General features: G+C 40.6%; 1 protein-coding gene across 2 annotated transcripts in view; it reads left to right on the plus strand.

Annotated features, from left to right (window-relative positions):
* Nucleotides 1–14,629, plus strand: part of IQGAP2 (IQ motif containing GTPase activating protein 2) — a 254,510-nt gene that overhangs the window by 125,402 nt on the left and 114,479 nt on the right. For both annotated transcript variants that reach the window (XM_045571611.1, XM_036411313.2), the window contains exons 3-4: nt 4,790–4,946; nt 12,965–13,042. In XM_045571611.1, coding sequence (XP_045427567.1) covers nt 4,790–4,946; nt 12,965–13,042 — 235 coding nt within the window. The remainder of the gene's footprint in view (nt 1–4,789; nt 4,947–12,964; nt 13,043–14,629) is intronic.

A 14,629-nucleotide genomic window follows, 5' to 3' on the forward strand; every position in this document is an offset into this window, starting at 1 on the left:
TTTTTTTTCTTTTGTAAAATATTTCATATGCTGATTTTCAAAACATTTAGGGAGAGAAATTGACTTGTAACACTTGTAAGTTCATGGAACTGGGCACTGCATTAAAATAGGGTTTTGTGCAGAAAAAAAAAACAAAACCCCACACTTTCTGGGTTTTGGCCAACAGTTCTACTTTCGGGACATTTATTCCATACGGCGCTGTATGATAGAGACCAAGATTTATAGTTGGTGATTTCCTGAATAACAACTGAGATAGCAAATGCCTCCATGAAACAGCTTTCATATGCTCTGCAAGGCACAAAGTAGCATAATAGAATGGATCGTTTGTCTTGGGATTTTCATGAGTTTGGTTTTGTTACCACTTGTGAGACACAATGACATTAATTATTTTTGGCCTAAAGCTAAAATTGGAAAATTTTCACATTTTTCCCCCTTCATCCTTCTTCCAGCATCCTTGCCCTCCTCCTCCTTCTCCCAGTCTCACTTGGATCAGACCTTGTACTTTTACATGTAGAGCTACTTATGGTAACTACCTCAACTCAAAAATAAAAAGGGGCGGGGGGACTGCGGTGATTGAAGACAGACTGCTTGAATGGTAAAAAGGAAGTTTCTTTTACCTCCATTTTGTTTCTCTGTGCCTGGAAAGTGACCCACATTTTCCCTGCGGAGAGAAGAGAAAGCATACAATACTAATACAGTAGGAAAGTAGCTCCAGGACCAGAGAAGGAAGGTGTTTTGCAGTGACCTTTCAGATGCTCATATGAAATGACTTTGGCTTTTGTTTGGGGTGAGACATTCACATATCGGTGCTGTGGTTCAGTAGGAGAAAGAATACGGAAGAAGTGGTAAATGCAAGGTTAACAGGAGGACACACACAACTAATTCTGGTTTTCATTCCTATAGATTTTGGGGTCAAATCTGAAGATAGGCTTTTGATGACATATGAAGTCTTTCCAGCTTGATTTTATGTACTCATACTTTATGTACTATCATACATAAATCACAGACATATAGATCATTGGGATAGAATTGAGAGTCTACAAATATCTTTTCACATTTGCTGTCCATTGATTTTCAACAAGGGAGCCAAGACAATTCAGTGGGATGAAGTATTTTTAACAAGTGGTGCTGTGCGGAGACAACTGGATATCCACATGCAAAAGAGTGAATTTGGACTCTTGCCTCTCACCATGTACAAAAAATAACTCAAAATGGATAAGAGGCTTAAATATAACAGTTAACATGCTAAAGCTCTTAGAAGAAAGCATGGGTAAATATCTGCGAACTTTAGTTATGCAATGGTTTCTAACTTGGATACCACAAATACAAACAACAAAGGAATAGATAAGTGAGGCTTTGTCAAATTAAAACTTTTTTGTGCCTCAAAAGATACCATCAAGAAAGTGATAAGCCAACACACTTAATGGAGAAATATTTTCAAATCATATATCTGATAAGGGGCTTTACATAGAATATATAAAAACCTCATAATCATTTTTGTAAAAATACAGCCCAACTAAAATGTGAGCTATGGATTTGAATAGACATTTCTCTATAGAAGATATGCAAAATATTTTCATATTTTCATGTACTTCATTTCATAGCACATATAAAGATACTCAGTATCATTAGCCATTAGAAAAATGAAAATCAAAACATCTACTAGAATAGCTATAATTAAAAAAAGATAGCTAATTGTTGGCAAGGAGGTAGGGAGATTAGAATCCTCATACACTACTGAATATAAAATATTGCAGCTGCTTTGGGAAATAGTCTGGATGTCCCTAAAAAGATTAAACATCCTATTTCTAGGTATATACCCAAGATAAATGAGAACATATGTCCGTGCACCAACTTCTATAGTATTGTTTAAGAAAATTATACTAGCCAAAAAGTAGGGGGAACCCATATATTGATAAAATAATTGATAAATGGATAAATAAAATGGAATATCCCCATGTAGTGGAATATTATTCAGCAATAGAAAGGAATGCAGTACTAATACATTTTATACCTTTGATGGACCTTGAAAACATTATGTTAAGTAAAAGAAGCTACTCACAAAAGGCCACCTATTGTGTGATTCCATTTTTATGAAACATCCAAAAGGCAATTCATAGAAAGAAAGATTTGGTGGATCAGGAATCTGTGGGTGAGTGGGATGTGACTGCTAATGAGCAATGGGTTTCCTTTTGGAATGATGAAAGGGTTCTAAATCTGGGAATGGTGATGGTCTCACAACCCTGTGAGTGTGCTGAGACATACTGCATTGTACAGCTTAAGTGAGTGAGTGCGTGTTGTGTGGATTATTTCTCTATAAAATTGTTCATAAACAAAACAAAATCATGTTACATAATTGCAGTGTTATTGAATTCCATTATAATTTCAGACTCCTGGACTGAACTCAATGCCCAGGGTTTCGAGTGACCCGTCCCAGTACATTAAGCTGGGGACCACAGAGCCAGACTTCCTGAACACCAGGCCAGGTGTCCCTACACTGAGACTGTTGTAGGAAGGTTGACCCCAACCGACCATAAAAACCACACGTAGCGTTTTCATTGATTTGTGTTAACAGATGAGCTGCTGAGGCTGACGTTGATAGGAGTTTAATCCCTTCACATGTGACCTCGCTGAGGAGACTCCGCGATCCTGTCTTGGTTTGCAGGGGTTCTTGAGGAGGTGACTGTTTCTGGATCAGCTCTAAGCTTCCCCTATCTAACTGCTGCTTGCAACAGCACCCACAGAGTCAGTGCAGGCATTTACTACTGAAGGGCAGAGGGCAAAGAAGTGACAACGAGGAACTTAAAAACAAACAAACAAAAAACAAAAACAAAAAACAGGCAATTTACTCAATTCTGAGAGTGACTACTAGTATACTACCCTCTGACCTTATTGTAGAAGCGGTGAGAACTGAGGCCCGGGGTAGTTAGGCAATGCTCGGGGCCTGACGATGGACTGAACCCTGGTGCCGAGAGCCCCCTCACACCAGGCCCCTTTCCCTGGCTGGTAATAGTTCTCTTCCGTTTGCTCCCTTTTCTGGGCTGTCACCAAGTCCTGTTACTACTTCCTTGAAGTGTTTCTTGGCTTCCTCCCTTCCCGTTTCTTCCTGTCTACTCTCGTCCCTCAGTTTCTCACCAAGGGGAGAGCCTGGCAGGGCGCTTTGTCTCCGGGACATCCAGCGCACAAGATTAATTTCCTCTCATTGCCCCTGTCCGCCTGCCGCCCCTCTGTTCCCAGGCTGCAGAAGCTCTGCTTCCTGTGGCAGCAAATATCAGCACTCCCTTAGGGTGCTCCCTCCTCTGAGCCCAGCTTCCCTGGATGTGCCCAGCCTCATTTCCTTTCTGCTCTTGGACCCCAAAGGCCCCAGTCCTCTCTGGGATCTCTCCAGGAGGCAGCCATGTGTCCTTTATGCCTTTAGACTGTCCTGCTCCCTGCCTCTGCTGTCCTTCCTGCCTTTCCAAATACTCATTTTTCTAGACCGAATCGAGATCCCACCACCTTTGTGATGTTTTGCCTATTACTCCAGTGATAACCCCACACGCTGTGTTCCCCAACTTTTTCCTCTTAGGCACCAACATGCAGCATGGGACCTAACAGCCTCTTGTATATGATTCTTGGGTCTTTCCTTGCAATATTTGGTGCTTTTTGAAGGCAGGGCTTATGTTTGTGTTTTTCTCCTGATTTCCATGTTTCACAGTGTCTCCTACGTGGTTAGTAAATACTCCTTGCTTATAGGGGCTCGTTGAGCTTTTAGAAGATGCTGTCCAGAGCTTCCGGCAGTTCAGACATTGTATAGGGCCTGCTGCTTGGATCTGGATCAGTAGTTAATATTGCAGTGCAGTGCTCCTGTGTCCGCCAAACGTTGATAGGATTGGCCGCTGTTGTGTTAATGGTCCTCTGGGGGACTGGCCTATGGTATGGTGCGCACACTAGGAGTTTGTGATTTGTTGGTGGATCGGTTGCTCGGCCCTCCCACTGAGAGCCTGTACACCTGCCTCTTGGATGGTGTAGTAGGGAATACAGTTCCCTGAGATGGATAGCAATGGCATTATCCTCAGAACTGGCAGATTCTCGGCAACCCAGTGTGAAATGGGAACTGGCCTGGCTCCCTCCCACTGTGTGTCCTTGAGCCAGTAATGACCTTGGTGCTCTCTTCTCTACAATGCTGGCTCCGTGTCCTAAGGTTTAATCTGATCTTGTTCTGAAGGGTTTTTTGTGTGTGTGTTTTTTCAGAGCCCAGTAAATACTGTACCTTTCTGAAAGGTTAGGTAGTAAGTTCCTGGTATCAGAAAAAGGAATGTGTCTTTTTTTTTCTGAATGTTAGTATTCTTTTCCATGCCTTCCTACCTGTCCTGGTAGGCATTTTGGACTGAGGCAATTTGCAGGTTTTACAGTACCTTGAATTATGCTCTCCCAAAGGCCTAACCCCTCCAAGAATCTCATCCACATAAGGCTCATTAACTGGAATTATTTTTTCAGTAATGTCAGCAGGATTAATTCCACCCATACAAAATGGTACAAATGAGAATTAGTAAAAACTCAGAAAGTGAAGTTGACAAGCTTTTAGCATGGCTGTGAGCTCAGAGCTGCTGGGCTTGGCCCCCTTGTTCACCTTGTGCTCCGAGTCCGTGCTCCACCCAGGAAGTCCTTTCTTCCCATCTGTGTCCCCTACAGCTGCTCCCCAACCTGCTCCCTTTGCTACTGCCGTGAGATGCTGCCTCTCTTCACTTTGGAAAGTCACCCAACTGGAGTCACTTTAACGTTTTGTTGTGTTTTTCAATCCCTGTAGGTGGATGGAAGTCTGTTTAGTTGAAGAATTGCCACCAACCACGGAGCTGGAAGAAGGGCTCCGGAACGGAGTTTACCTGGCAAAGTTAGCCAAGTTCTTTGCCCCCAAAATGGTATCGGAGAAAAAGATCTATGATGTGGAGCAAACACGCTATAAGGTAACGGAGATCTAATTGGTTTTGGCTTCCAGCTATAGGTGAAAGTCCAGTATTTCATTTCCTTTCCCTTCTTTCAGTGTTTCTACAAGGGTTTTGAAGGAGGCAGGACGTCCTTGGCCTTGAAAGCCTTTTAAAAATCATTCCTGAGGCAGCAACAATTTTAAAAGCAAAGCGTTTCTATTTCTGGGCTGAGGCCGAGAGACTTCTGATTTGTGGGGCTCCCCCCATCATTCCTTCATGGAGGTCATTTTTATTGGTGCCAGGAAATGTGAAAGTGGGGGCACTCTACCCCTCCTTTGTTTCGCTACCACACAGTTTTATTACTCCCCTTATTCTCATCTAGGAAGAAAGTGCCCAGCTGGGACTTGAACTTGTGGCTTCCAAAAGTTAGGGGCCAGTGTGAAAAATGAGTAGTAATATTAAATACTCAGGTAGGAATTCCTTTCCATTTGGCATTTGAAACAAAATAAGACAAACCTTTTTCTATGCAACTAGTTTTCAGAATTATTTCATAGCGAATAAGAGTCGGCATATGGGGGAGAAAACAAAGCCAAAATAAACACCAATCTTGGTATCAATAAAAACAATTCTGATATTTTAGAGAACATGTCTAAGTATTTACAGATACAATAATATATCTAGGATTTGCTTCAAAACAATTGGAAGGAACATGGGTAGATGATTCAAGACTGGCCATGAGTTCATAATTCTTATGATTGGGTGATGGGTGCACAGGGATTCATTATACCATTCTGTCTGCATTTTTATGCTTGAAATTTTCCATTGGAGAGTGAAAGAGGAAAAAGTAAGCGCTGCCCTATAAGACTCCTCCATGAGATGTGTCTTTAAAAGGCGTGAAGTTTCTCCTAGAATATGTGGTCTCTTGTCCACTTCAGATGAGGGTTTCTAGACCGTCTTTGAAATTTGATTCTTTATTGTCTTAATAAGTTCTTTCTATCACTATTCTCCATTTGAAGGTTTTCGAATATCCTTAAAAGTTATTTCTCTTACAGTTGCAAGGACAACATTAAATATAGTTGAAAATGGAATGTGTTCCCATTTACTGCATGATTCACAGTACCTTTCAGTTGTTATTGAGACATTTATTTTTAAACATGTATGTTGAATTCAGAACAAATATTTGAATAACCACATAGACTAACAGTAGACAAGACAGGCGAATTGACAGATCTTTTTGGACAAGTCTGTTTTCATGGTCTAGTCTAAAAGGTAACTGAGCAAAAGTTTCTGTATTGAATAATGTTATGAATAAGTGTGTGCATTTCTTAAAATAAGTTTTAGTTTATTAAATCATGTGTCTCACTCCAGAGTTTTCACCCCCTTATAGCCTTTCACAAGATTTTAATGAAATAATGACTTAGCCAAAATTAAAGTTGTTTTTTTAATTTTGAAAAATATTTTTAGCCGTTCATAAAAGCACAGAAAAAATTCTTAAAACCCCATCACAAAATAAATTAAAATTTGTCCACATTTTAGAGCATGATTTTTCTTTTCTTTTTTTTCCTTGCTTCTACAATGGTTATTACCAAGATCCAGGCCTATTAGCACTAACAGCCATGTTGATTTGATGGCAGAATTAAGGTGTAGTTGAACTGGTCTCCGGCCCTCCCCGGAGGGGACGTGGATATATTGTTTTGATGTTATGGATGGTGAGAGTCAAGGAAGAAAGGCAGACAGACCTTCAGTGGGAGCGAGCCTCAGAGCAGGGAGTGGGCTAGTTTTTCCTCCTCCGAGAGTGTAGGTGTCTAACACCGTGAGTGTAGGTGTCTCTTTCCGGTTCAGTTGTGGATACCTTCCTGGCAGCTTTAGAGATCCTACTCTTTGAATAAGTAGCTTCTTATCTTTGGGATAGAGATGAGAAATATTTCCAATCTTTTGTTACAAAAGAAAATCCTTGTGGAGCCTAGGTCAGTGAATCATCCCTAAGTTAAACATGGTGAGAGAGCTAAGTGCTGGGTTTTGCCATCCTCCACCCCACCAGGCCCCTGGAAGGCTGGGGTGCCCAGAAGAAGAGAAGGTTGGAGAGGGGGTGTGAGGAAAGGAAGAAGCAGAAAGAGGGGGGTTAATGCCAGCTGTGATGTGGGAGAAAGCACAGGGACAGATGGAAACTACTCCTCTGTTGAGTCGCAGGAGAAAAGAGGTGTTTCTCTTTTTCCTTTCATTAAGTTCCTGAGAGTTCCTGATGTCCTCGAATGGAAATGTTTCATGATTTGCCATGCAATCATAAAATTTTATTTTAAGCCCATTTCATTTCTCTCACAAAAATGAAAGGAGGCACATATTAGTGAAGAGGAGACTTAATTAACTTCCTGCTCTTGTGTTCTTCGGGACTGAAGCCCTTCATGTGCTCTTTCCCCAAACACTAAATCATGGGACTGTGGCAAAGATGTTGAAACCCAAGGGAGTGCTCAGTAATCCAGCCCAGTCCTTGATGTGCCATCTGGAAACCATGAGTTCAGTGAGCGTGGGCCCTCTCTGCAGGATCTGCCTAGACGGCAGCTATAAAATATGACCCGCCTGTCAGACAGTGTGTCCCTAAGCACGAGCTGCGTCCCGAGCTCTAAATTCTTCAGTTTGGGCACTGGCGCCTTCGAGTGAAGCTGATGAGTGCTTCCCTGCTGCGCCGCTGCCTCTTTGCTAGCTTATATGCAATGTTGGCTGGCTCCTTTTAATTTGGGGTTTGAAAGATGTCCTAGGTCTTAGCATGAAACTTCCAATGATGAGTATTCTTTCTCTGGGCACCTGCACCCCACCCTGCAGGTCTGAGTTCTGTGCCCACGCCAAGTTCACAGTGGCGCCTGGCACTGTTCCTCTTGATGACATACTATATTGTATATCATAGAGTACTGTAATCATTGTCTTGTCATGAAAGCAAAAACCATGTGTCATCTCTGCCATATCCTTGGCGAATGGTGCAGGATCTGGCCATGAGAAACAGGTGTTGGCTGAAGAAATGAATGACAGCCCTTTCAAGGAACCAAAGGACTCCATTTCTTTTCTTGTCTTCTATGCTCTGTTCGAAACTTAACCAAGGTGCTTCGAGCTTGACACCCTTCCTTTAAGTGTGATGTGCACACCTCCTGCAGAACTTCCCAAGGGTTGTGTATAAAAAGTGGAACCTGGGCTCCAATGCAGGCTTCTGAGTCAGGCAGAATCTCTTGAGTAGAGACCCAGGAGGCACTCTTAATAATCACTTCATGTAGTTCTTTTCTCATGTACTACTAAGGTTTGAGAACCACTGCTCTAATGGTAGATAAGATGGATATAACAAATTTTAATAAAGTTATAGGGAAAGATTATAAAGTTGTACTAAGATTTCTAACTAGACTCATCCATCCGTGCAATACATATCAACACCTACTATGTGCTAGTCACCCAAGACAGAGTGGTGTGCAAGGCAGACATGGTTTCATGGTGCTACAGTTGGACAGACAGACTGCAAGTGAATATACACAATTGTGCATTGTGGTAAATGAATGAAGAAAGACATTGACAGCAACATACAGAAGATGCGAGGCATTTACTCAGGCTGAAAGAATGAGAAGAAAATCATCATGGGCAGAGTTCGGGGTAGGGAATGAGAACAGTACAGAGAGAGGGGTCCCATTTGTAATCGACTTCTCAAGGAAGAAGAGAGCTTTGCCAGACTGAGTGGCTAAGAGGCTGCAGTGAAGGATCGTGATGAGAAATGGACCAGGAGGGAAGCAGAGACAGACCAGGGAGTCACACGTGGAGGATCTATGATTTCATCCTAACTATCGGGATTGGGGGTGGGAGGAAGCCTTTGAAATGTGAAACAGGCATCACAGTGCAGTGTGCTTTAGAAAGATCTGTCTGCTGCTCTGTGTGGTTCAGAACGAATTGGAGGGAGGAAGAGGGTGGAGGCAGAGTGTCGTAAGGGGGTTATTCGATCCAGGTGACAGTGGCCTGCATAGCCAAGAAGTCAATGGATTCAAGTGGGAAAACAAAGGGTGAATCCTGGCAAGAGATTGGAAGTGGGAGGAGGGCAGTGAAGGTAAAACAGCTGGGTAAACAGTTGGAGACAACCAAAAAGAGAGAGTGTTGGGTTCTAAAGGGGGGCGGGGTGCTGAAGAAGCCAGGGGTTTCTGTGGTGAAGGCTTGAAAGATGAGTGTTCCCAAGCAGACTAGGATAGGATAGTAAGGGGAAGAGAAGAAGGAGGAAGGCATTCCTTGTAGAGGACTCAGTCTGACAAGGCTCAAAGTAAAAAAAAAAAAAAAAAAAAAAAAGTGTTGTTTGTTGTTCCAATACTGCACTGATCATTGTGGACTTATTATAAATGATTGGTGAATATTTGGTGATCCTTCGATAGGGAAAGGACATGAACCATGGTTATATATACAGTAATATGAGTTGTGAATCAAAATGTTTGAGTTGGGCCTCACCACTCAGTTTCCTCACCTGTAAAGTGAGAAGAATAATCATACTGTAGTATCAACCTGTGTGGAGATACTGTGAGGAACAAATGTGATCGTCCATGCAAAGCACTTGGCACAGTGCCTGACAGCGGTACGCACACTGTGAATGTTTGAGGTGGTGGTTCTGAGGCTCTGTGTGCAGTTAATTGAACAGAATATTTGGATTTGGAATCAGGAGTCTTGCAAGCTAGGCTTGGCCCTGAGCTTAACAGTCAACTTGAATGTGTCAACTTGAATGTGTCTTCAATACTTGGGCCCTCAGTTTGCTCATCTACAAAATGAGCAAATTAGAATAATGACTGGTTTCTAAGCTACCTCATAGTTCCAAAATGCTTTGATTCTATGTAAGAAGAAGACTTACTCAATTCCTTATCTACTCAGTTTAAGCAAGAACGACCTTGCCCTTTCACCAAGGATATAATCCCCAAATGAAATCTCTACTAATTATGTAATGAATATTTATGACTTCAGATGTAATACAACCTATTATTTTTAAAATATATATATATATTTTTAAATAATAACCTTGCTTGCTGATGTTGTAATAGCTCAGCAGTGAAAAATCAGCATATACTTCCAGTCCAATACCTGAAAAAAATTAGGTGGGTGGGCAGTAACAACCATTGGCTAAGTATGACCACAGACATGCCACCTAGTCTAGTATTCAGATGTAGGATGTGGGGCGGGGGGAGGGGGGTAAAGGGGGGGAGGAATGATAAGCTAAAAATGGTTATAATGGACTGAGATAATTTGGAGCCTGTGTAGAAGACCATTTTTGTTCTAATTGAAGTAAATCTAGTAGATTGAAGATGTTTGGTACAGTTCGTCCTCTGAAGCTCACTTCTTAAACATGCAGCCATAGATCCAAGTCCTCAGCTATTTAAAGTGGATGAAGGAAAACATCTCACCACTGTGACTACCTGAGACTAATATAACATTGAATGTCCGCTACAGTGGGAAAAAAATTTTAAGTGACGTAAAATAGGTGAAGGATTTGACATCTGTCATTTTCTTTACTGTAGGAATATAACCAAGATAACCATTCTTTTTTTCAGTGCCTCTTACACGAAGGGCTAAACTTTTTTCTGATCTTAAAGGTGAATGAGAGTTTCAAGCCCAGTGTTGTAGTGTAATAACTAACATTCATTGCATTCTTAAGTGCACTTTGCAGTGAAGTGCTCTATGAACATTCTCATTTAATCTCTCCAACTCAGAGAAGCAACCCTACTTTCATTTTATGGCTGAGGAACCAAGGTTCAAAGAAATGTATAACTTTCCTGAGGTTACCTCGCTAATAAAACCCCTAAATGGATGGAATATGCTTGTTACTTGGTTTGAAATTATTGAAGCCCACCAGCTAAAGACTCTCCAGAGAAACACACCTGGGATCAAACAAAATTAGTTTCATTTCACTCATTGTAGTAAGGGAAAAATGCATATCCATTTTTCCCTTACTACAATGTCAAGAGGGGGAGAAATGAGGGGCTTAGTGTGGCTCTGGGCTTGTGCTGGGTGGTCTAATAAGGACTTAGAGAAGCGAAGACTGTCCCATTATCTTTGAGTGTCCTCAGGAAGCAGATCAATTTGGTGGCTTGGTAATTTTTATCCAGAACATGAAAGGACTGAATAGAGACTAGATGGACATGAGTCAAGAAGCAAGTTGTTCACCTTAGTTGGAAGGGAGGTTGTTTAGTTATATTTGAAGTGCCAAAGGGCCTTTCTCTGTCTTGACATGATTGTGGATTGTTTCCAAATTGCTCTTCCATGGCCACAGAGTGACCATGTCTGAGAATTGTCTGTGTCCTGCCCAAGTTTTTTATGCTGAACTACCCTCAGATGCTGCAGTCTGGCTGATAACAGTCTGTCTGCTCTTGCTCTCTTTCTTTCTCTTCTTCCTTTCCTCTCACCCCCCCCCCCTAATTATTTCATAGCAACTAGTTAATTTCTTTCTTTTTTTTTTTAAATATATTTTTATTGATTTTGCACAGAGAGGAAGGGAGAGAGATAGAGAGTTAGAAACCGATGAGAGTCATCGACCAGCTGCCTCTTGCACACCCCCTAGTGGGAATATGCCCGCAACCAAGGTACATGCCCTTGACCGGAATCGAACCCGGGACCTTTCGGTCCCCAAGCCGATGCTCTATCCATTGAGCCAAACCGGTTTTGGCAGCAACTAGTTAATTTCTTCCCTCTGAAGAATAATCCAACTATGATTGGGAACCTGTGCTCTCTGGGTGTTTAGTATAGAGAAGGTTTTCAGATCTGTGGAAACCTCATCTTGAATCCTAGACAGCCTCTTCACTGCCTTTTGACTTTGGGCAAATCTCCTCCTCCTCTTCCTCCTCCTCCTCCTCCTCTTTTTCCTCTTCCTTCTCCTCCTCCCCTTTCTTCATCTTTAAAGTATGGCAATGATCATCACCTTGAAAATTAGAGATAATTTACATAAAGTGAATTTACCTAGTCATTTTAGTGACTATCGATATTTGAACTATTTGACATACATAGTTAAATTTCAGTAGATAGTGACCAGTATTTAATAGGCATAAATATTTATCAGATGTTAATTTGCTTATATTTCTTAATTTCTAACAGCAACAAATATACTTTTTTGTTAAATAAGCTATTAAATTGTAGGTCACAGAAGATAGAAAAAAACAGACATTCTGAATATAATTATATGTTAGTCATATGATGGCACCATATTCTCTTTACTTTTTTTTTTTTTTAATAGATAACATTGTGCTATTCATTTAACTAATTGAAAATGCCAGGCCATTTTAAGGTTTCAGTGGTTCATTACCTGATACAACTTCATGAGATAGAGGCAAGTTGTGCTGTATTTATAGAATATGCAGGAAAAAATGGTTGGCCAAATCGGACTGCAAATAACCACAGAAGATATAGAAAGACTCTTTTTATTACATGGGAGGAAGAGGTCTTGTAAAACATTTCCGCTGAACGTTCACTTATTGCACAAGGCCAAGATCTGGGTTACGTTACAGAAGTAATAATAACTGAAATTAGCTCCATGTTGTGGGTGGGTTTTTTATCTTTGTATATTTCTACATTTTCCACAGAATATTACATCAATGATCAGAGGGAAAAAGATTTGGCAGAACCAGAAACCACATGCACACACACACACACACACACACACACACACACACACACCATTCTACTTAGTCTTCTAAAACCCTGTCTGTTTTCCCTGGAGTTACTAGGCTTCTCGGCCGTCCTTGCCAAATCTTAACACCATATATGTGTGTATATGCATACACATGTGTCCATGTTTCATAAAATATTCTTAGGCTTATGCTAGACATTAAATGGTCTTTGAGATTCTACTTCAGAGTTACCTCAAATGTGTGACTATGGTAGAATGGTCTATTGCAGGTGGTCTGGGTATTGCTGAATAGTGTAGTCTCCTTTACTGTGCCTTCTGTTGTTTCATGTGGGCTCTAATCACTTTATTCTAGGAGAAATACAATTGAAAAGCATTCTATTCATGACAGAATTATTACAAATGACTCACTTTTTGTGTGTTTTCTTTCTCACTGTAGAAGTCTGGCCTTCATTTTCGACACACAGATAATACTGTGCAGTGGTTGAGAGCCATGGAGTCTATTGGTCTGCCAAAGGTAAGCCTTCAGATACCAGAACCTAAACTGGAAAGCCAAAAGGGGGAGTGTACGCATTTCTTGTTATAGAAAACGATTAGCAGACTGGGTATATGAATGCAGTAGATTGCCTTATTGCCTCAGGAAAGGCCTATACAAAGTAATAAATGGTAAGAACTCAGAATGAAGTACGGGTACAGGTCAAAAGCAGCCATGCGCATGTGAATATAAATTAAACAAGGTCAGAACAAACTATAACTGGTAGATAGTTGATTTAAAATTGCCACCTCCCTTTTTTTGTTTGCTATTTATATTTATGATTCCTAATCTCATTGCATCACTACAAATTATTATTACAAATTTATTTTTATAAATTATTGCTACAAATCACTATATATTTTAACAGCTAAGGGGTTATAGTTCTTACTCCTGAAATAGGTCTTCTAAATAAAACTCATTCAGCAAGTATTCAGAGCTTGTTAAATTCAAAGGGCAGGCAGACAGACAGGCAAGTAGAGGAAATGAGGAAATAATTACTTTTGGTAGAAATTGTAGAGCTATTTCTTAAACATATTATTTTGAAATAATTATAGAATCACAGGAAGTTTTAAAAATAGTACATCTGCGTGTACTCTTCTTTCAGCTTCCTCCAGCAGTGACATCTCATAACTGTAGTAATGGCATTGGTGTATCAATGTTAACTAGACTATAAGACTTTATCCAGTTTTCACCATTTTATGTGCATTCATGTGTATGTATGTTGGGGGTTCCATTCAGTCCAGGAACAGGCTCATATGACCATCACCACAGTCAAGGTACAGATCCCACCAAGGAGTGCCCTTCATAGTGTGTCCCTCTCCCAGCGCTGTCCCCAGACATACAGTAGATTACCTGCAGCAATTGTCTTTTTTCATTAAGCATAATGCCTTCGCTGTCCTTGAGATCCATCAAGTGGTTTTATTTTTTATTTTTTTAAATACATTTGTATTGATTTCAGAGAGAAAGGGAAAGGGAGAGAGAGATAGAAACATCATTGATGAGAGAGAATCATTGATCGACTGCCTCCTGCACATCCCATACTAGGGATTGAGCCCATAACCGGGCACACACCCTAACCAGGAATCTAATCGTGACCTCCTGGTTCATAGGTCAACATTCAACCACTGAGCCATGCCGGCTGAGCAACCAGGTTTTTGTATGTATCGATAGCTCATTCTTTTTGTATTGTTTAGTATGGACAGCTATTTCAAAGAAACTAATTAGTAGTGGTTTAGCTTGAAGGCAAGTCAGTAGGCTACTGAATAATTAAGACCTGTGTTGTTATTATTAATCCAGGTTTGTAATTTTAAAACACAACAAAAACAAATAAATAAAAAAAACACACAAAGGATTCCTTAATGTAAATTATACTTGGCTATTTTTAACATATTTTTGGCTGTTATCTGTTTTCAATTTATTTCATCTCAAAATAGTCAATAGGGATTTATTTTAGTCTGCCATTTTTATCCCTTTCCCTTCTCCTAAAATGCCCAGAACATTAAATGCCATTCCCGTTGGGGCACTAGTCATAATACAGAATTCATATTTCTAGATTGTGATTTAGCAAGT

This window comes from Pipistrellus kuhlii, unplaced genomic scaffold (assembly GCF_014108245.1).
Source record: "Pipistrellus kuhlii isolate mPipKuh1 unplaced genomic scaffold, mPipKuh1.p scaffold_m20_p_4, whole genome shotgun sequence".
NCBI classification, from domain to species: domain Eukaryota; kingdom Metazoa; phylum Chordata; class Mammalia; order Chiroptera; family Vespertilionidae; genus Pipistrellus; species Pipistrellus kuhlii.